The sequence below is a fragment of the Bos mutus genome, chromosome 25 (genome assembly GCF_027580195.1).
Source record: "Bos mutus isolate GX-2022 chromosome 25, NWIPB_WYAK_1.1, whole genome shotgun sequence".
Lineage (NCBI taxonomy): Eukaryota > Metazoa > Chordata > Mammalia > Artiodactyla > Bovidae > Bos > Bos mutus.
Window position 1 is genome coordinate 21,913,270 of NC_091641.1, and position 22,923 is coordinate 21,936,192.

A 22,923-nucleotide genomic window follows, 5' to 3' on the forward strand; every position below is an offset into this window, starting at 1 on the left:
GTTCTCTCCAAAGCGCGTTCCCTCGGCCTAAAGAGCCAGCCGGCCGGGAGGTGGGACAAAGGGAGCGCGCATCCGCCTGGCGCGCGTCCCCGCCTCCCGTCTGGTTGCGGCTCCTTACAATGGCCTAAATGACTTTAATATTAATACTTCTAAGCCAGGGGTGATCGTTCCGAAGGCGGTAACTGAAGCCTCCCCGTCCCTCCAAGGTAGTGTCTGCAGTTCTTCTGGTCTCTCGTCGCCTTAGTCTTTGCCTCTGGGCCCCTCATCCACCCCTGGGCGGGACTTTTCTCCAGGTTGTGCAGATTGACCCCGGGGTGACCCTCATCCCCTTCGTACATTCATACAGCGAAGTCCTTGCCAGAGACAGAGATTGCCAGTTTTAACATAATTGCCAAGCTACATGGCTTCCTATTCACATTTACAGCCAACCAGCCAGACCTCCACCCCAAGGACCTACACCCTGCTTCGCAAGAGCTGCACAGTAGACGTAAATCTAAGTGCAAAATGTTACCGCCAACTCCTCCCCACCTCCCCACCCAGTTCCTCAAGCCTGGCAGGTTGCTGGCTACCTGTTTCTAAGAGGCATCAGCGAAAACTCTGCCTCTGTTGGAAGCTTCTGCAGTTGGGGCACCTGCAAGTTATGTTCTGGTGTATTGATGACCCTGTCCAAGAATGAAAACCCCAAATTCGAGTCCCTGCGTGCTCGTTTCCTTGAATTAACAAACGGAAGTTGGATCCAGTACTCGTCAAGCCAACTAAGATTTGCAAGCAATATTTACCCAGATGTGTCTTTGATCATTTGTAGCACAGGAAGACCTAGCAACGTTTCAAAACTGAAAGGTTACACTGTGTTCCTGTGTCTGAAGCTCTTCCTGCTGCCACCAAAGCTACAAGTAAGGAGTCAAACATTTCATGGGGCCTATCCCTTTAACACCTTGCTAGGTTTGTTTAGAAAATGCTTCTAATTTAAATGCACTAGACATCATGTAATACATTTTATTTTAATTCGAAACAAAAGAAGCCTTTCTGTTAACTCCACTTGTGCACTTCAGAGATGGTTATTTAAAAGTGTCATGGTGATCACTGATGAGGAACAAAACCCTTCCTTATCCACAAACATTTTTATTAGCTTCTAAGAACCTCAGCTTGGCACCTTTCACTAACAGGAACATCTTGTTGCCTAATGTAACACAGGCTATAACAAACAAACAAACCAAAAAGGCAGAGAGGAGGAGGGTACTTTGTGTTCTCTTTCCAGCATACTCCCTAACTGCTTCCTGCCAAAATCCCAAAGAGCCTGCACCTTTAAATCTAGTTCAAACCTCTAGTGGTCCTGACCCAAATCATCAAAAAGGAACTATAGTAGCAAGCTCAGATAATTCAGTTTTCGATGTCATCTCTCTCCACTGCCTCTTAGGATCAGTGTCACAGGTACAGCAACTCTGTGCCAAAGAAAGCCTTCATCTTTTTAGAGGAGGTGAGACGGGTTGGGCAGGGGGCTGTAAAAGCAGCATGAATGTATAGAATGACATATTTCATTTCTGCAAACAAAGGAGACCACAAAATAAGCCCCTCAACTATAGAGTAAGCCTGATGAACTGAGAAGCAGCAACTAGATGGCTGCTGTTGTCTGAAGGGTTTAGGGTCAGTTGACTGCCACGAAGCCCAGCATCTCAAAGAAGCAGATTTTCACTTCAGACCTGAGCAGGTGGCCTGGAAAAAATAAATCAGTCTCACATTTAAATACTCTATAATAATCACAGAATATTCAACTACATGTTGTTTACACTTAGCAAGCACAGGATGAAACCAAAGCACAGCATGATCAAATGATTTGCCTAAAGGTAGCAGAACAAATTCAATACCAGACCTTTTCATAGAACCTGGTATCCCAGCTCACAGTCCTTCGATCCATCTAAGAAGCCTTGCTGTCTCTCCCTTCTCAGAGAGCCTCCTGAATTACAAGTGAGGAGGAAGGAAAACAGCAAGAGTAAATATACTAAGCAGAAGTTCAGATTGCCCTCAGGGACTGCCCCTTTCCTACATCGACTAGAATGTCACTGGCTGTATATTAAAACCTCAGTCATCCATCACAGAGAGGGGAAGAGGCATAGATAACACAAAAAGCCAGCTAAGAGCCAGTATTCTTTCTGACCTTGAAATGCAGTGATATTCAAAGGACACATAAATGACACCTTCTGTGCTGGGCTTTGCTCAGTGTTCCCCTGACCAGGAATCAGGTGTCTGGCTTGGGTCATAGCTCTGTGCATAGGTCCCAAATCTTGACTGGATCACTTTCCTATCTAGAACTCTAGGCAGGGCGCTCTTTGTTGTAATTGTTCTTATCAGCTGCAATTTACAGCATTTTCATGTTCTCTTTTCAATTAGGAAGAGAACCTATATAGAGAGAGCTGGATCTGTAGAGAAACACAGAATGTGCTGCCATTGTTGCTCATTGTCATCTTGTTGAAGAGATAATGATCTAAAAAGAGTATAATCACATGTTTTCATGGGCTTAGATTGTGTTTATGCTTCTTAATATTTTGCGGAGTGTAAGAAAAGTGCAAGTTTTCCCCTGTGTATTCAGTAGATGTTCCTTGTGGTTATTAAGCAATGAGTACCTCTAAAAAAATGAAATTAGTAAATGTATTCAATAAATTTTTTTTATATTAGTAAATGTAACGGATTCTTATCTGAACTTTGTTGATATGATGTCAGGCATATGCAATGACATCACTGTGGTCTCTGATAAAGTGTAAGCTAGGGCGAGAGAAAGAGAAAAACAAATACTATATATTAACACGTACAGATTCTGAAAATAATGGTACTGATGAACATATCTGCAGGGCAAGAATAGAGACACAGGCATTGAGAACAGACTTGTGGACACAGTGGGGAAAGGCGAGGATGGGACAAATTGAGAGAGTAGCAGTGAAACCTACACATTACCGTGTGTAAAGCGGATAGCTAGTGGGGGGTTGCTGTGTAACTCAGTAAGCTCCACCCGGGGCTCTGTGACCACCTGGAGGGGTGGGATGGGGTGGGGGCGGGAGGGAGGTTCAGGAGGGAGGGGACATATGTATACCTATGACTGAGTCACGTTGTTGTACTACAGAAACCAACACAATTTTGTAAAGCAATTATCCTCCAATTAAAAGTAAAAAAGTTATATAGAGTGTTTAGTGTAGTGCCTCAGGACATAGTAAGTTCTCCAAAAATGTTAATTTTCTCTTGCTTTCACTATAACTTGGATAATTCACCCTCTCCTGAACCTCCCTTTCCTCATCTGTAAACTGGGGCCATGATTTTGAGAGCTTCCCTAGTGACTCAGTGGTAAAGAATCCACCTGCCAATGCATGAGGTGCAGGAAATGCGGGTTTGATCCCTGGCTTGGGAAGATCCCCTGGAGGAGGAAATGGGAACCCACTCCAGTATTCTTGCCTGAAAAATCCCATGGACAGAGGAGCCTGGTGGGCTGTGGTCCACGGGGTCGCAAAGAGTCAGACACGACTGAGTGTGCACACACACACACACACACACACGTGATTCTGAACCACTTAGTCCACAACACATCTGTGAGAATCAGATGATCTGAATGCCTTGTAAACTGTAAAAACTCAACCAAGGTTATCATAATAACGATGCTTATTCCCAATGTGACTGACCTCTGCAAAGCTACCCTCCATAAGACATTCCCTTAGAGCCCAGGATGTTAGCTCCTCCTCCTCTGTCTATTCCCAGACCTCTTCCTGAGACTGAACTAAGAGAGTGAGGATGAAAGTGTCCGAAAGGAATATGAAACACAAAACTGCTTAACATTCAAGCCTAAGAATCCCAAAATCAGGCAGCAAACTCAAGTTTATGTACTTATCAGGCGTGCCTACCTTCTTAGTAGGAAAACCTTTGCCCCTCTTCCCAGCTGGCTCGTTTGCATCACCTCTGTGCCAGCCACAGCACTTCACCTACTTAGAACCTTCTGGACCCCACAGCCTCCCTCCCATGGCAGTCTCATACCTGTTTCAATTGATGTCAGGGATAAAGTTGGAAAGACCAAGAACTGCCACTTTCACATTGGCAAGAAGATTTATTGAGTAGACGCAAGGCATGAGGCACTGGACTAAATGGAGAGGAAAGCAAAAGAAACACAATGACATCCTTAGAGCTTACTATTTAAGAGGGAGGATTACTTTGTGGGTGCAAGTAATCACAAAATGAATAGTTCACTACAGTCTGCTGTGTGCTACAAAAGAAGTGTACATGGTTAGAAAAATGAAAGCTGTCCAGAGGAAGTGTGGCTTTGCAGCCCTCGTTTTGACATCTCCTTGCTAAGCCTGAGAGCTTCCGAGTTGCCCAAGTTCCTCTGGACTACAGGTATACCAGTAATTGTGGGATAAAAACGTGAGGTACCTCTAAGAGTCCTCTGGGCTGCGAACATCAGAGTAAGCCACCTGTGTACTTAGGTTGTAAATGTATGCTACTGCTTCTAGGATCCCTAAAAGAAATTTGCCCGTGTAACAGTTTGATCCACTTAAAGGAAAAATATGTTATTTCTTTAAATGTATATTTCAACCCAGCAAGGTCTTTCCAGCAGCAGGTCTGAGTTGGAGCTCTGATAAAAGAGAAGACTTGTTTTCCTTCGCTTTCTGGGGCATTTTCAAAGGTCCAGAACTCTTCTTTCATCTTGTTTTACGTGTATTTTCAAGACATCCCTATCCTTGGCCTCTTAATTGCAGTCTTCTGCATGTGTGTGGGTTTGATCCTGTAAAAGGCTGCTTCCTCTCCACCCAACTCACCCTGTAACTTCATGCCACTGTGTTTTCATAGTCTGATTTTGAAAATATAAAGCCTTCTTATTTTGTGGCTCTAAAATATTCAAACATATGGTCTATATGAAATACATGAAAAAATTGCATGGTATGTTAAGAAAGCTTTTAAAGCTTTAAATATTTTATAGTAGACAAGGCATGTATGTATGTATGTACATAAACATGTGCTAAGTCATTTCAGTCATGTCTGACTTTGTGCAACCCTATGGACTGTAGCCCCGCCAGGCTCCTCTGTCCATGGGCTTCTCCAGGCAAGAATACTGAAGTGGTTTGCCCTGCCCTCCTCCAGGGGATCTTCCTGACCCGGGAATGGAACCCATGTCTCTTATGTCTCCTGCATTGGCAGGTGGGTTCTTTCCCACTAGCACCCCCTGGGAAGCCTGTACATAAACCTAAGTATCTTAAATAGTTTGTATAACATACCCCAAAACCACATCTCTGCTGACATGAGAGAAGACCACTATTTTATCTTGCACAACCACAAACTGGTCTGAAAAATGAAAAAGAATACGTTTATGAAAGTTAATACTTGAGCAATCAATCAGCCTGAAAATCAAACAGAACCATCTCCCTTCTCTGTGAAAACTGTGATTGATTTGCTAGTAGCCACAACTAATGTGAGTTTGTCTTACGACTTAGCCTGGGATCTTCCTTAAACATATTGTGTGCACAAATCATTAAATCCAGGCGAAAGGCATTCAGTTATTAGATAACCAAAACCTTAGATTTTGAGAACCCTGCAATTGTTCCATATACTTCCCTAAAATTGACAAAGTAGATACTGAAAGCAGCTCTTAAGGTCTTCTACAATTGTTGTTGTGTTAGATGCTCAGTTGTGTCTGACTCTTTGCAATCCCATGGAATGTAGCCTACCAGACTCCTTTGTCCATGGGATTTCCCACGCAAGGATACAGGAGTGGGTTGCCATTCCCTTCTCCAGGGGATCTTCCCGACCCAAGGATTGAACCGGGTCTCCCGCATTGCACACAGATTCTTTACCATCTGAGCCATCAGGGAATAAACTTTATTTCCATGTTCATTAGCTTTCTATGCTCAAGTCTTTAAAAAAAAAAAAAAAAAAGGTTTACATATGACAGCAGCCTTTCCTCCACCACAGAGACTTGTTCTGAGCCAACAGAACTCAAATCCCACCTTCCCCTCTTGCCTCCCACACCAGGCCCGAGAGGAAGCAGGGTGGGGCAGGGGGCTCTGGGAGAAGCCAGTTTTGCTCAAGAAGCTCACTAAAGTGAAGTTTGGTATCTGTGAATATAGAACAGGCTGTTCTTCCTCCAGGAATGGTCTGTTTCATAACCAAAACTATAAATGATACTGGAGCCAAGTTTGTTACTTTTCAGACATCTTAACAATGTAAACAAATTGCCTTGGTTTTGTGAAATCTTTTTTTGCTTTCATTAGGAGACATTTATAGATTATTTTTACCACATCTACAATGCTCATCATGATTATTCAGTAGAGTAAGTCTTCAGGAAAATAAATCTAGGTTATTCCTGTAGGGTTTGATAGTACGATGGATTCATTTTTAGAATCTCCAACCCTCTGTTTGATTCATGGACTGGAATTTCTCCACTGTTGTCTATAAATAGCAGCCCATGTCTGTAAATACATGACTGTATTTTCATCTTGACACTTGGTAACTCACATCATATTTGAGGACATCTACCATTTGTTAGCTTTTTTAATTTGGAACTTGTGTGTCTGTTTGGACACAAGCATCAGGAATAAGTTATTTTTTGACATATGTTTAAGGATGTTTCAAGAAAAAACTGTCAGATTTTTTTTTTACATGGTTGGTGGTACATGGAGTCAATCATAAAATTGCATTCAAAAATTCTGGAAACTGGAAAATAAAATTGCTGAGAATCACAAATTGGGTTATGTGCTCTAACCCAATGCACAAGCAGGTTAGAGCAAAGTGATGCAAAGTCACGTTTAAAAAGGCAGGTCCCCAAGCCAAGACTTGACTGCACATTGACTGAAGGAGGGTAATAACATACTAAGAATTAACAGCTCGTTGTGGGTGGAAGATGGAGAGGATTGGATCAGGCTTAGGAAGTGGAAAGGCAGGTGGATTTCGCAGTGGCTCGCAACCATAAGCCCAGGAGACCAAAGTCAGGTCTGCTTTGCTCCAAGCAGCAGGTACCACTCTGTGTAGCTGGAGATGGGCGCATTCATTGTCTCAAGCACCATGACTTCATCCATTAACATTATCCTGAACTGCCATGTCCCTCATTCCCACATGTTGTATTCCTTATAGAGCATGAAAATGTGCTGATGGGGATAAATACCCATCTATCCCATGATAGTTTTGTGTCAGAGTATAAATTAATAAATAGGTTTGGGGCTTTTTTTTCCTGCATTGGTCTGTGAGTTTTATTCATGCTAACTTCCTGTTAGAGATGATTCCATTCTCAATGTAGCAATGTATTAAGTTTCTATAACAATAAAACCTCAGACAGTGATGAAGTTACCTACATCATACTGCTTACTTGCCTCCTGTGAAGCCTGTATGCAGGTCAAGAAGCAACAGTTAGAACTGGACATGGAACAGTGGACTGGTTCCTAATTGGGAAAGGAGCACATCAAGGCTGTATATTGTCACCCTGCTTATTTAACTTATCATGAGAAATGCCGGGCTGGATGAAGCACAAGGTGGAATTAAGATTGCTGGGAGAAATATCAATAACCTCAGATATGCAGATGACACCACTTTTATGGCAGAAAGCAAAGAGGACCTAAAGAGCCTCTTGATGAAGGGGAAAGAGGAGAATGAAAAAGCTGGCTTGAAACTCAACATTCAAAAAACGAAGATCTCGGCATACAGTTCCATCACCTCATGGCATATAGATGGCAAAACAATGGAAACAGTGACAGACTTTATTTTCTTGCGCTCCAAAATCACTGCAGATGGTGACTGCAGCCATGAAATTAAAAGACGCTTGTTCTTGGAAGAAAAGCAATGACAAACCTAGACAACATATTAAAAATCAGAGATATTACTTTGCCTACAAAGGTCTGTATAGTCAAAGCTGTGGTTTTTCCAGAAGTCATGTATGGCTGTGAGAGCTAGACAATAAAAAAGGCTGAGGGCCAAAGAACTGATGCCTTCAAACTGTGATGCTAGAGAAGTCCCTTGAGCTGCAAGGAGATCAAGTCAGTCAGTCCTAAAGGAAATCAACCCTGAATATTCATTGGAAGGACTGATGCTGAAGCTGAAGCTCCAATACTTTGGCCACCCAATGCAAAGAACTGACTCATTGGAAAAGACCTGATGCTGGGAAAGATTGAAGGCAGGAGGAGAAGGGGACTAGAGGGGATGAGATGGTTGGATAGAATCACTGACTCAATGGACATGAATTTGTGCAAACTCCAGGAGATGGTGAAGTACAGGGAAGCCTGGCGTGCTGCAGTCCATGAGGTCACAGAGTCGGACACAACTGAGTGACTGAACAACAGCATACTCCTTATGGGAATGATGATGACCAGTCAGCCTTCCCTCACCCAACAAGTATCAGCCCTCACTTGCCTGAAACACACAGTGTATGGGAATGAGGCTTTCTCAGATGCCTGTGCTTCTTATTCAAAGCCTTTTCTGTCCCACCACAGACTCCCTCCCAGTCCCTCGTCCCCGTATCAGTTTGTTCAGCCCTCATCTTTACCATCAAAAACAGGATGAATATTTACTGCAGGAGGCCGGAAGTTAAAATTCTAGTGACAATCCTGATACTTTCTGTGTGACGTTGGAAAATGGTAAAACCTTAATCATTTTGTCTGTAAAATTGGAGATTAATAAAGACTACCCGTATGTAAGGTCACAGACTTGGATCAGAGACTCTTAAAGTCTCTGCCAGTTACAGGATCTGCTACTTTTCTTACTTTCTTTTGTGAATTATCAATTCTGTGAATTTTTCCCAAAGGCTAATATAAACGTATCTGTACTTACATAGTATACAAGAGGAGTGGTATAATTTTCTGTGTTTCCCCCCACACTTTAAAAACAGATCTCATAAATTCAGAGTTGCATAACACTCTATAAGATAAATGAGAAACAATTTCCTTCAAATAGTACATAACTGTGACAAAGTTTAGAAATGGAGATATTTTTTGTTTTGAGAGTGATGTGTTTGACTAATTGTCAGCTCCTTATGACCTGAAACCAAAGTCCTTGCACTTCTGACTCCTCCCACCCCGTATCCATCACCCTCTCCTTTACCTCGACCTGCTGTTTCACTGTGTGAGGCTTGCCTAGTCGCCTAGAAAGTACCTGGAGGAAAAGCACTCTGAAACTGTGGTAGAACCACATGAAATTCTCCGTCTGAACCACAGCCTCACTGTTCCAGAAATGGAGCCTCCTACAACAGCACTGCCGGAATATCACACGTGCTGCTAACGAGGACAGTATGTGCCAGACACCAGGCTTTGTGCTAACACTTTTAATCCTCACTACAATTTAATAAGGTTGATACTACTGTTATCTTTTTTTTTTTTTCTTACAGAAAAGAATCTAAGGCACAGAAAGCTTCCATTGCACAGCAAATGAGCAACTGAAGCATGGCTTGAAAGCAGGCAGTCGGATCTGAGAACCCACTTTCTTCACACAAAGCTCTACTGCCTCCTAGCGGTAATTAACCATCCTTAGACCACAAGTTTCAGACTCCCTGGTGATGCTGATTAAATGCAGTTTCTTGGGCCATTCCAGGTGTTGATTCAGAATCCTGCTGTAAATAGAGAGTTTTCAACATGCTTCACCAGGGAGAAGTCAAAGATGAGATCCTTAGCAGAAGCAATATGCACTTTAATTAAAAGTATTCGAAAGTCATGATATTATTTAATTTTTGACTGCATTGGGTCTTCATTGCTGCACGTTGGCTTTCTTTGTTTGTGGCAAGCAGGGACCACTCTCTAGTCGTGGTGTGTTGGCTCAGTAGTTAGGGCACACAGGCTTAGTTGCTCCACAACATGTGAGATCTTCCCAAACCAGGGATCAAACCCATGTCACCTGCATTGACAGGCAGATTCTTAACCACTAGGCCACCAGGGAAGTCCATGAAATTATCCTTTAATGAAGCAGTTATTTTTTTAAGTGTGCAGATAACCCAAAAGAGGAAAACAGCATTTCTAAATAGCAAGTTAAATGGTATTTGTGTAATTGCTTTAGGACAATCTTCCCAAAATAAAATGAAAACAAATGTTATGGTCTGTAAATTTTTTCCAGTCACCCTATGTAGTGTACAATTTATGAGTCTTGACAAATGCATACAACTCTGTGTGTGTGTTAGTTGCTCAGTTGTGTCCGACTCTGCGATCCCATGGACTGTAGCCCACCAGGCTCCTCTGTCCACGGAATTCTCCAGGCAAGAATACTGGAGTGGGTAGCTATCCCCTTCTCCAGGGGATATTCCCAACCCAGGGATCGAACCTGGGTCGCCTGCACTGCAGGCAGATTCTTTACCATCTGAGCCACCAGGGAAGCCCACCTGCTGTTGTTCTTTAGTTACTAAGTTGTGTCCAGCTCTTTGCATCCCTGTGGATGGTAGCCCGCCAGGTTCCTCCGTCCACGGGATTTCCCAGGCAAGAACACTGGAGTGGGTAGCTATTTCCTTCTCCAGGGGATCTTCCCAACCCAGAAATTGAACCTGAGTCTCCTGCTTCACAGGCAGATTATTTACCTCTGAGCCCCCCAGAAGCGTCACTTAGAATATAACACATCCTTTTTCACCAGGAAATGCTAGTTCTGGGTGTGGGGATCAGGGAGGGTCTGCAGGCCACCACTTCTGGTCAGAGGTTTGGTTAGGTAGCCAAAGTAGAAGGGAAACAGACAGCTCATTTCACATATTCCAAGCTCTTGAATACAGTGACCTCAACTGTACTAACGGAAGCAATTTCAACATTCGGCTAGGCTAAGGCTCATTAGAAATCAATGATTTGAAAAAGCAAAGCATAAAAACTAGTGAATTCAGTCTACAATTTTTTTTTTTTACAATTGCCCTTGTGTACCCTTTCATTGTATTAACTGACACTTCATTGCATTTAACAAAGGTAATCCCAGGTAAATTTCGTGTTGATGCTTATTTTTCCAAATTCTCAACTTTTCCAGCATTTGTAGAAAAAGCAAGAGAATTCCAGAAAAACATCTATTTCTGCTTCATTGACTACACTAAAGCCTTTGACTGTGTAGATCACAACAAACTGGAAAATTCTTAAAGAGATGGGAATACCAGACTACCTCCTGACAAACCTGTATTCAGGTCAAGAAGCAACACTTAGAACCAGACATGGAACAACAGAGTGGATCCAAATTGGGAAAGGAGTACGTCAAGGCTGTATATTGTCACCCTACTTATTTAACTTACATGCAAAGTATCATGAGAAATGCTGGGCTGGATGAAGCATAAGGTGGAATCAAGATTGCCGGGAGAAATATCAATAACCTCAGATAGGCAGATGACACCACCCTTATGGCAGAAAGCAAAGAGAAACTAAAGAGCCTCTTGATGAAGGTGAAAGAGGAGAATGAAAAACCTGGCTTAAAACTCAGCATTCAAAAAACTAAGATCTTGGCATCCAGCGCATTCACTTCATGGCAAATAAATGGGGAAACAATGGAAACAGTGACAGACTTTATTTTCTTGGGCTCCAAAATCACTGCAGATGGTGACTGCAGCCATGAAATTAAAAGATGCTTGCTCCATGGAAGAAAAGCAATGACCAACCTAGACAGAATATTAAAAAACAGAGACATTAATTTGCCTACAAGGGTTGTAATAGTAAGTTATGGTTTTTCCAGTAGTCATGTATGGATGTGAGAGTTGGACCATAAAGAAGGCCGAGAGGGGTGGGGGAAAAAAAAAAAAGGCTGAGCACCAAAGATTTGATGCTTTTGAACTGTAGTTGGAGAAGACCCTTGAGAGTCCCTTGGACTGCAAGCAGGTCAAATCAGCCAATCTTAAAGGAAATCAATCCTGAATGTTCATTGGAAGCACCGATGCTGAAGCTGAAGTTCCAATACTTTGGCCACCTGATGCAAAGAGCCGACTCATTGGAAAAGACCCTGATGCTGGGAAAAATTGAAGGCAGGAGGAGAAGAGACGACAGAGGATGACATGGTTGGATGGCATCACCGACTCAATGGACATGAATTTGAGCAAAGTCCAGGAGATGGTGAAGGACAGGGAAGCCTGGTGTGCTGCAGTCCATGGGGTGGCCAAGAGTCTGACACAGCTGAGCAACAACCAACATTTATAACCTTTAAACAAGTTTTCAGTTTGGTATCACTGAAGTTCTGTAAATAATGAAGTTCAAGAAACATTTTATCTCAATTAAAAAGTATTCTGAACTCTACTTGAAGTTGTCTCAAATATCTCGGCAAGGACTCATTTCAGTGTATTCTCTGGGGCCTAATCAGAACTGAGCTTCTGCAAGCTTCACTTCAGTCATGCCACTGCTGGGCTTAGCAGGATGTGGCCTCTCTGACGCTGGATCAGTGTTGCTCTCTGCCTATAGCCTTCCCACAATATTTATCTGTATAGGATTTTTCCTCAGAGTGGACTCTCTTGTGTTTATTGAGATTTGAAGCTGAAGGCTTGCCCACATGCAGAACATTCAAAAGGTTTCTCTAGTGTGTGGATTTTGAGATGATGAATAAGACCTGACTTCTGACTGAAGGCTTTGCCACACTCTTTCTGAACATCAGGGAATTCATAACAAGGAGAAGCATTCACTGATGTTCAGAAAGATGTTCTCCGCTTGTGAAGGGGCTTCCCCAGTGGCTCAGTAGGTAAAGAATATTCCTGCAATGCAGGAGACCTGGGTTCCATCACTGGGTTGTGAAGATCCCCTGGAGGAGGGCATGGCAACCCTCTCTAGTATTCTTGCCTGCAGAATCCCATGGACAGAGGAGCCTGGTGGGCTATAGTCCATAGGGTCCCAAATATATCAGACATGACTGAGTGAATAACGTCCACATATACCCTTGTGACGGCCTTGCCACATTCAGGACATCGGTAGGTCTTATCCCCCATGTGGATTCTTTTGTGATTTCTCAGGCCAGTTAATTGTGTGAAGGTCTCCCCACACTCATCACACATATGTTTTCTTGGTTTAGAAGGTTTCCATGCTTCCCTCCTAACTTGTGTTAAGCCTGAGTGCTGACTGAGGGCTTCACCACACTCATCACATTTATAGGGCTTCTCCCCAGTGTGACTTCTCTGAGGAATGATCAGGGTTGAGTTCAATCGAAAGTTTTTTCCATACTCACCACATTCGTAAGGTTTTTCCCCTGAGTGAATTCTGTGATATATTACAGGTTCTGAGCTCTGACTAAAAGTTCACCTGCATACAGATCATCATTCAAAAAGTTTCTCTCCAGTGTGGATTCTCCAGAGTTGGTTAAGTCCTGCATACTGAGTGAAGGCTTTTGCACATACTTTACATTCATAGAGTTTTTACTGTGAATTCTCTGATGTTTAGTAAGATTTGAACATTGCCACCACAATCAAAATGCAGGGTATTTCCATTGCCTAAAATCCCTGTGTCCCTTTGTAGCCAAGCTGTCTCCCCGCCTTCGGGCCCTGGCAACCACTCAGGTGTTTGCTGCCCTGATAGTTTTGCCTTCTCCAGAATGTGATGTAAATGGAATCGTACAGTAGATAATCTTTAAGTCTAACTTCTTTCACTTAGCATAATGCATCTGACAGTCCTTTATGCTGTCGTTGGTATCAGCAGTATTGCTTTTGCACTGACGCGTAGCATTCCACTGAGTAGACATCCCACACCTTGTGCGCCAGCTGACCAACTGGAGGACACTTGTTTCTAGTTTGGAGGGGGGTAATTATAAAGCCATAAACAAATGTGTACATATTTGGAGCAAACATTGTTTTTCTTTCTTCTGAGCAAATAGCTTGCAGTGGGAATTCTGCGGTACATGTCAAGTGTATATTTAAATTTATAAGAAGCTGCCAAAACCCAGAGCAGCTGGACCATTTTAATTCTACCAGGAAGCATGAGTGTTTCTGGGTGCTCCACCATCTTGTCAACATGCAGTATTATTAGCTTGTATTTTAAAATTCTGTTCATTGAAATATGGATTTTCTTTTTTTTTTTTCCATGCCATGCAGCTTGCAGGATCCTATTCCCTGACCAGGGATCAAACCCAGGCCCACAGTGGTGAAAGTACAGAGTCCTAACCACTGGACTGCCAGGGAATTCTCATATGATTAGCTTTTGTTTTAGCCATTCTAATAGTTACATAGTGATATCTCATTGTGGTTTTTAATTTGGATTTTCCTAATGACGAACAATGTTAAACATCTTTTCTTGTACTTGTTTTCCATCTGTGTATCTTCTTTGGTGGGATGTCTGTTCAAGTATTTGTCCATTTTTAAAATTAGGTTGTTTGTTATCTGTTCATTAGTTGTGAGAGTTATTATTCTACCTGCAAGTCCTTTAAAAAAGATGAACTTTGAAAATGTTTTTCCCCAGTCTATGGCTCATCGTTTCTTTTTCTTAACAGTATCTTTCAGTGGGGCCTCTCTGGTGGCTCAGTGATGAAGAATCTGCCCACCAATGCAGGAGATGTGGGTTCAGTCCCTGGATAGGGAAGATTCCCTGCGGAAGGGCATGGCAACACACTTCAGTATTCTTGCCTGGCAAGTTCCATGAACAGAGGAGCCTGGCAGGTTACAGTCCATAGGATCACAAAGAGTCAGACACAACTGAAGCGACTTAGCATAAATGCATGCATCTGGAGGTTTGTACCTTTTGACCACCTTCATGCAATCCCCACTTCCCCTTCCCCTCCACCATCTCCGACAACCACAAATCTGATCTCTTTTTCCATGAGGTTGTTTGTTGCTTTTGAATTATACTTGATATGCAACACTATGTCAGTTCCTGGTATACAGCATAGTGATTCTATATTTCTATACACTTCAAAATGATCACCATGATAAATCTAATTACCATCTGTCACCATGCAAAGATATTACATAATTATTGACTTATGTTCCCCACACTGTACATTTCATATCCAACACTAATTTATTTTGTAATTGAAAGTTTATAAGTTTATATCTTTCAGCCTCCACCTATTTCTCTTCTCCTCCATCTCCCCACTCTGGCAACCACCCATAGATTGTTTTGACTATTCAGGGTCTTGTGTGTTTTCATACAAATTTTAGAATTATTTGTTCTAACTCTGTGGAAAATACCATTGGTATTTTGATAGGGATTGCAATGAATCTTGATAACTTTGGTTTGGTCATTTTAACAATATTAATTCTTCTAAGCTATGAACGTGGTATATCTTTCAACTGTGTGCATTTTCCTCTTTTTCTGGATGCTCTTAAGTTGAGTAATTCTTATTATTGTATCTCCACTATTGGTTTTTATTTGTGCCTCACTTTAAAAATATGTGTTTAATAATTGCCCTAGAGTTTAGAATTAAAATCTTTAATTAATTAGATTCTACCTTAAAATATTGTATCTCTTCCCACCTAGCGTAAGAATCTTATGACACCCCATTCCTCCCATATTCTAGGGTATTTTTTCCTACATTTTATTTTTGCATATTCTGTGATTCTATAATACATTATATACGTGACTGCTCTTTTACTTCAGATGGTCAATCATCTTTTACTGAAAATTTTATTGAAGTAATTGTGGATTCACATGCTGCGGTAAGAAATGATACAGAGAGATTCGTGTCCCTTAACCCTGTTTACTCTAATGGTAACATCTTGCAAGCTGTAGTATAATATCACAACCAGAATCGACACTGATAGTAATACAATCTACTGATCTCATTCTGATTCCCAGCCTTACTTTATGTCTGTGTGTGTGTTTAGCTCCATACAGTTTTGCCACATATAGGTTTACGTATTCGCCACCACGGTCAAGATTCAGAGCAGTTTCATCACCACAAAGATTGCTCACATTATCCTTTCATAACCACGCCGATTTCTCTACCTCCTCACCCTGTCCCAAACCCCCAAAGACCATAAGTCTGTTCTCCGTTTCTAAGACTCTGTTATTTTAAAAACTGTTACATAAACTAGTCATACAGTATGCAACATTTTGTGACTGGCTTTTTTCGCTCAGTATAATTCCCTGGAGAGTCATCCAAGTTGTACCATTTTTACTGTAGAATAGTATTTGATGGGTTGTGTGTATCACAGTTTATTTAAGTATTTTCCTGTTGGAGGACATCAGAGCTGTTCAGTTTGGGGCTATTGTGAATAAAGCTGCTATGAATAGTCATTCACAGGTTATTGTCTAAACATAAGATTTTTGTTTCTCTGGGATAAATGCGCAAGAGTGCAATTGCTGGTTTGCGTGACAATTGCACGTTTAGTTTTAATAAGAAACCGCAAAACTGTATTCCAGACTGGCATTACCACTTTACAGTGGTATGTAAACGTATGAGGGATCCTCATTTACCTTTTAAAGTGATTGAAAATAAGAAAAAAATGTCTTTTATACTTATCTTCATTTTAATCACTTTCAGAGATTTTTATTTCTTAGTAAAGATCCAGGATTCTACCTGGTAACTTTCTTGAGCATTTCATATAATGCAGGTCTGTTGGTACTGAATTCTCTCAGCTTTTGTTTGTCTGAAAGTCTTTATTTCCCCTTAACTTTTAAAGACATTTACACTGTGTATAAAATTCTGGGTTAACAGATTTTTTTCTTTCAAAATTTTCAAGATGTTATTCCATTGGCTTAAGTCTTAATAGTTTCTGACTTACAATGTGCGGTTATTAATTCTGATTTTTGTTCCTCTGTATGTAACATGTCTTACTTATCTAGCTGCCTTCAATAATTCATCCTTATCTTTGGTTTTTATCAGTTTGAATATGATGTGTTGCTCATATTGATGTGTCCATCATATGATATGATTTTGCCTTATAAGTTTGTTTGTATATTCATCCTGGTATTTTATTTATCCTGGTTCTCTGAGCTACTTTGGATCTTGAGTTTCTTGGTTTGATGTCTTTTATTATGTGAAAACAACAAACAAACAAATAACAAACTCTTGATTATTGTTTCTTTAAACATTTCTTGTGACCTGGTCTCTTTTTCTTCTTCTTTTCTTTGGCATTTCATTCAAATGTATGTTTGACTGCTCCATATTGTCCCAAATATCTTGGGTATTCTATTTTCTCTGTCTCCTCTTTCTTGTGTGTGTTTCAGCTTGAATACAGGTATGTCTTGGCGATCTTGTGATTTAGTTCCAGATCACCATAATAATGTGAATATCACATGAATTTTTTGGTTCCCCAGTGAATCTAGAAGTTGTGTCTACAGTATGTGAAAGTGAAAGTGTTAATCACTCAGTCATGTCCGACTCTTGGTGACCCGGTGGACTGAAGCCTTCCAGGCTCCTCTGTCCATGGAATTCTCTAAACAAGAATACTGGAGTGGTTGCCATTTCTTTCTTCAGGGCATCTTCCCAACCCAGGGATTGAACCAAGGTCTTCTGCATTGCAGGCAGATTTTTTACTGTCGAACTACCAGGGACGCGTACTATACTGTAGTCTGTTAAATGTGCAATAACGTTATGTCAAAAACTCAGTGTACACACTACTATATATAAAATAGATAACTAATAAGAACCTACTGTATTACAGAGAGAACTCTACTCAATACTCTGTAATGACCTATATGGGAAAAGAATCTAAACAAGAGTGGATGTATATAACTGATTCGCTTCACTGTACACCTGAAACTAACACAACATTGTAAATCAACTGTATGCACGCACGCTAAGTCACTTCAGTCATGTCCGACTGTTTGCGGTCCTATCTACTATAGCCTCCCAGGATCCTCTGTCCATGGGATTCTCCAGACAAGAATACTGGACTGGGTTGCCATGCCCTCCTCTGTAAGTCAACTATACTCCAATACAAATTTTTAAAAAACCCTATATACATAATTTTAAAACACTTTGTTGCTTAAAAAATGCTGACCATTATCTGAGGCTTCAGAGAATTGTAATCTTTTTGCATAGTAACATCAGAGATCACGGATCACAGATCACTATAACAAATATAATAATGAAAATTTTAGAAATATTTTAAGAATTACCAAGAAGTGAGAAAATGCTTCTGGGAAAATGATGCTGATAGACTTGCTTGTCTCAGGGTTGCCACAAAACTTCAATTTATAAAAAGAGCAGTGTCTGTGGAGTGCAATAAAGTGAAGCACAGTAGACTGAGGTATGCCTCTAATTTCCATTGATGTATCTTCAAGTTCACTGATTCTCTCCTCACAGGATATGCTGCACATTACAGTTTACACAAATACAAATTTCTTCACAATCTTTAGCTTCTCTTTTAAGATTAAGTGTGTGAATTTATGATTAACAGATCTTGCTGGAAGATAATGCCATCAACATCACCATCTCTGGCCTTCCCCGTCTCCAGGCCCTGATACAACTTTGCTGATTTCAGGGAAAGCAAAAAGAAAACAAATTCAGGAACTGTACCATTTTGCACTCTCTTACTGCAAAGGCCTGGCTTGAATCAGAGAACTCAGAATATGAATCAGGTCTATTCCACCTACACCCCTTACACTTCTTATTGAACATGCCCACCCACAGACCAAGTAGCAGCAACACAGACGGTCCTTTTGTGAAGTACAGCCAGTGGTAAGCTAGCTGGTGAGAGCCATTGCTAACTTTTCAGGAATTCTCAAGCTAGATTTTTAAAAGGCCATTATTTTAAAATTATATATAAACTTATGCATGGATGCATGCTTAGTCACTCAGACATGTTCAACTCTTTGCAACCCCATGGACTGTAGCCTCCCAGGCTCCTCTGTCCATGGAATTCTCCAGGCAAGAATAGTAGAATGGGTAGCCATATCCTTCTCCAGAGGATCTTGTCAACCCAGGGATCAAACTCTGGTCTCCTGCATTGCAGACAGATTCTTTACTGGCTGAGCCAACAGGGAAGTCCATATATACATATTGATGTTCAGTAGCTCAACTGTGTCCGTCTCTTTGTGACCCCATGGACTGCAGCATGCCAGGTTTCCCTGTCCTTCAGTACCTCCCAGAGCTTGCTCAAACCCATGTCCATTGAGTAGATGATGCCATCCAACCATCTCATCTTCTGTTGCCCCCTTCTCCTCCTGCCCTCAATCTTTCCCAGCAGCAGGGTCTTTTCCAGTGAGTCAGCTCTTGGCATCAGGTGACCAAAGTACTGGAGCTTCAGCTTCAGCATCAGTCCTTCCAATGAATATTCAGGGTTGATTTCCTTTAGGATTGACTGGTCTCCTTACAGTCCAAGGGACTCTCAAGAGTCTTCTCCAGCACCACAATTAGAAAACATCAATTCTTCAGCACTCAGCCTTCTTTATGGTCCAACCTTCACATCCATACATGACTACTGGAAAAAACCATAGCTTTGACGATATGGACCTTGGTTGGCAAAGTAATGTCTCTGCTGTTTAATAAGATGTCTAGGTTTGTCATAGCTTTCCTTCCAAGGAGCAAGCATCTTTTAATTTCATGGCTGCAGTCACCATCCACAGTGATTTTATATATATATATATATAAAATCATATATATACATTATATTAAATGTATATACATATGTGTGTATATATATATACACATTATATTAAAAACAGAGGTGAGAGCTCAAAACACTATTCATTTTTTATTTTTATTCTTTATTTTTTTCGCCATACCTTGCAGCACGTGAGATCTTAGTTCCCCAGCTAGGGACTGAACCCACACTCCCTGCAGTGGAAGCATGGAGTCTTAACCACTGGACCACCAAGGAAGGCTCTCTGTAATGTTATTAATGTCTATTCTATATGTGATAGAATGTGTATATGTGATATGACATGTGTATATGGAATTATGATTTTTGTTTTGCTTTCTAATTTTACAATGGTATGCTACTTAGCACTTCTCAAATCTGTGTTCACTGATATTACATTTGTAGCTTGAAATTAGCCATGTTAGATGTATTAACACCATGAAAATTAGTGTAAACTTCTGCTTTGTTTTGTTGATTGTCTAATCCAGGGGTCAGCAAACTTTTTTGGTGAAGAGCCAAAGAGTATTTTAAGCTTTGCAACCACATGCAGTTTCTGTTGCATAGTTTTAATTATAAGCCTTTAAAATGTAAAAATTATGCTTAGATCTCATGCGTGCATGCGTGCTCAGTCATGGCCAACTCTTTGCAACCCCATGGGCTATAGCCTGCCAGGCTCTTCTGCTCATGGAATTTTTCCAGGCAAGAATACTGGAGTAGGATACCATTTTCCTACTCCAAGGGATCTTCCTGATCCAGAGATCAAACCCGCATCTCTTTTGTCTCCTGCATTAGCAGGAAGATTCTTTACCACTGCACCACTGGGGAAGCCTGTTACTGTACAAAAATGGGCCAAAGGTTGGATTTGGCCCAGGAGTGATAGTTTGCCGACCCCTGGACTAGATTTAAGGAAGCAATAAAATGTTAATAATGCAGATTAACCCAAAATAATGCAGATTAAACTCAAAACTGTCATGTCTGTAGCTGGTACACTGTGGAAAATATGAGAAATTCAGAACTATTCTTTCCAGTACTAAAAACCTATCATTCAATTAATCAAAGAGGTTGCTCATGTCGTGGCTGACTGAGTGCAGTTCTGAAGTGTGTCTTCATTATTTGTTTTGTCTTACTCATTAACATCAACAAAATATAAAACAATATTTAGGTTGGAACTACACTCCTTGGTTAATGACATGGGTGACTTTTTTTGGAATTGAATGATAATCAAGCATTCATCCATAGTTTTGATTTCATGATTTTTGTTGCCAATTATAGAAACTTCTAATGGAATGTGGACTTTGGAAGAAATAGCAAGTTATGGGACTTCCCTGACAGTGCAGTGGTTCAGCCTCGGCTCTTCCACTGCAGGGAGTACAGGCTCAATCCCTGGTGAGGGAGCCGGAATCCTGCGTGGCTCACCCTGTGGCCAAAAAATCAGGAAAAAGAAAAAGAAATAGCAAGTCATGCTGAAATTATAGGTAGATGGAATTTCCAAAAAAGGAGTCATGTTTTATTATGATTTGTAAGTCATATACTGTACATATTTTTATCAGTAAAATTTATAATAAAATGACATATGTATATATGCTTACTTTTTTCCCATAGAGCCAATCATTAAGCATTTCTATCACATCAGTGTGTCCCAGTGTCTCATGCTGGATGTGTCTTATCACTCCTGGATGAGAGAATCTAGACAGGCGCACAGAGTTCGAGTCAGTTAGATGAAGGTGGGTGACTGAACTGAAATTTCTGGTTCTCAGCCAGTTGAGAGAGAGAAGAGAAGACAGAGAGACAATGAGAGAGAAAAGACTGAAGGTGACAGAAACAATCAAAGGCACCCTGACTCTCCCCTCTAGTCCTGTTTTATTTCCTGTCCCAGATGCCCATGAATTTATCTACTGCATCCTTACCGGAAACCTCTCTTTAAGACAGCTGAATTCCTGCCTCTTCACAACCAAAAGCTCTGCAACCAAGACAGTGAACCACATAAATCTGGACTATATGAGTCCTCTAATCCTGGTCCCTGAGTTTCCCAAATCTGATGACTATTAATCACAGGGAATCTACAAACAATGGTGATAAAGTATTACTTAATGAAAATGGGGGGCATGTATCACTAATAAAATCAGTCAAATAAGCAATATGGGGCTTTAAAAAAAAATAAAAGAAAGTGGCACACATAGGTAAGTTCTGGGAAACTCAAAGCAACTCATATAGCAATTCAGGGGTAAGGAGTGAAAGGTTGTGTTCAGGCAGTGAGACCACTTGGAAACGGCCAACTTAATTCATATTTAATGTTCTTTTAAAAATATTTATTTATTTGGCTATGCTGGGTCTTAGTTGTGGCATGCAAAATTTTTTAGTTGTGGCATGTGGAATCTTAAGTTGCAGGACATAGAATCTACTTCCCTGACCAGGGATCGAACCCAGGCCCCCTGCATTGGGAGCACAGAGTCTTAGCCAATGGACCACCAGGGAAGTCCCCATATTTAACATTCTTATTATGGAGTCAAAAACTTCTACATTTGATGGACTTTTATTTGTTTGTTTGTTTTATTTTTTTTCTAAACAAATCAGAGGTTATAAAGAACAGTTTTGCCCTCTGGCATAATGTAACTCTATGAAAACAAGCAACTGAAGTTCATTTGACTCTTGTAATGGCTGGTGTCACCCTCAGAAGGCCCCTGTGTAGTCTGTCTTCTTCCTGATGGAGAATGGGCTCCAAACCAGGATCTGAATTGCTGCGATGCCCAGTGGGACCAGGCAAATCAAATTAAACATGGCCTCATGAAGATCTAAGATTGTACTGAGAGGGAAAAAAATATTGAAACACAGTTAGTTTCTCCAGTGGCTTCTTTTCTTATTAACTCAAAGCTATATAACAAGAAGTTTCAGAGAAGTTTTGATACCTATTGAGTCCATTTAAAAAGTAAATGTAATTTTATCAAATAATTTTGATTCTTTCAAATAACTGAATAAGTAAATAATCCCTACCTTCCGGTTGGTTATACCAGGGGAGGCTGATACATACTCCTTTGATCACAATGCCTGCAGAGAAGTGCTGTGGCCACAGTGAAGGGCCCCACACTGGGCGCAGGAGGACAGAGGTGGAGGTGGTACAATGCATATGTGTATCTACATACTCATATCACTTTCGTCTTGAAATCACCATCCAGAGAGTTTCAAAGAGGCAGGAGCTGGGCATTCATTTTTATTACTAAACTGACTTCCCTTCTACACAATTTGAGATTATGAGAGGAAACCAGGCTTAATAATAATATTAAGAAATGACACAACTTTTTCTGCCAAGAACTTCATTAAGCCCAAGATGCCTATGGTTCTCATCATTTATTAAGCCCAATATGCCTATTATATTTAGTAGATCATACTTTTTCATTCAAATCATACACAGCAAAAGAGGCCTCCTGGTTATTTGGGGGCTGATTATATGGTTTGCAGCTTCTCTTTGGTTACTTGGGCTATCTAAAACAGCACCTCATTAATTCAGCCAATTGAGGAGATAAGTGGAAAGGTCA

General features: G+C 40.9%; 1 protein-coding gene and 1 long non-coding RNA gene across 4 annotated transcripts in view; one reads left to right on the forward strand and one right to left on the reverse strand.

Annotated features, from left to right (window-relative positions):
- Window positions 1-72: 72 nt before the first annotated feature.
- Window positions 73-19,680, forward strand: LOC138985625 (uncharacterized). Of its 3 annotated transcripts, XR_011462673.1 has the most exons (5): window positions 73-206; window positions 806-893; window positions 9,341-9,465; window positions 14,356-14,592; window positions 19,543-19,680. It is a non-coding gene; the product is annotated as an uncharacterized lncRNA (long non-coding RNA). The 3 variants fall into 3 exon arrangements; XR_011462672.1 differs by lacking the exon at window positions 19,543-19,680 and having other exon boundaries at window positions 14,356-15,579; XR_011462674.1 differs by lacking the exons at window positions 14,356-14,592; window positions 19,543-19,680 and adding an exon at window positions 10,942-12,520.
- A 2,380-nt stretch (window positions 19,681-22,060) lies between these two features.
- The window catches only part of LOC106701274 (transmembrane protein 180), a 35,677-nt gene continuing 34,814 nt past the window's right edge, over window positions 22,061-22,923 (reverse strand). The window contains exon 6 of the mRNA XM_014481025.2: window positions 22,061-22,193. Within this exon, the coding sequence (XP_014336511.2) occupies window positions 22,061-22,193 (133 nt within the window). The remainder of the gene's footprint in view (window positions 22,194-22,923) is intronic.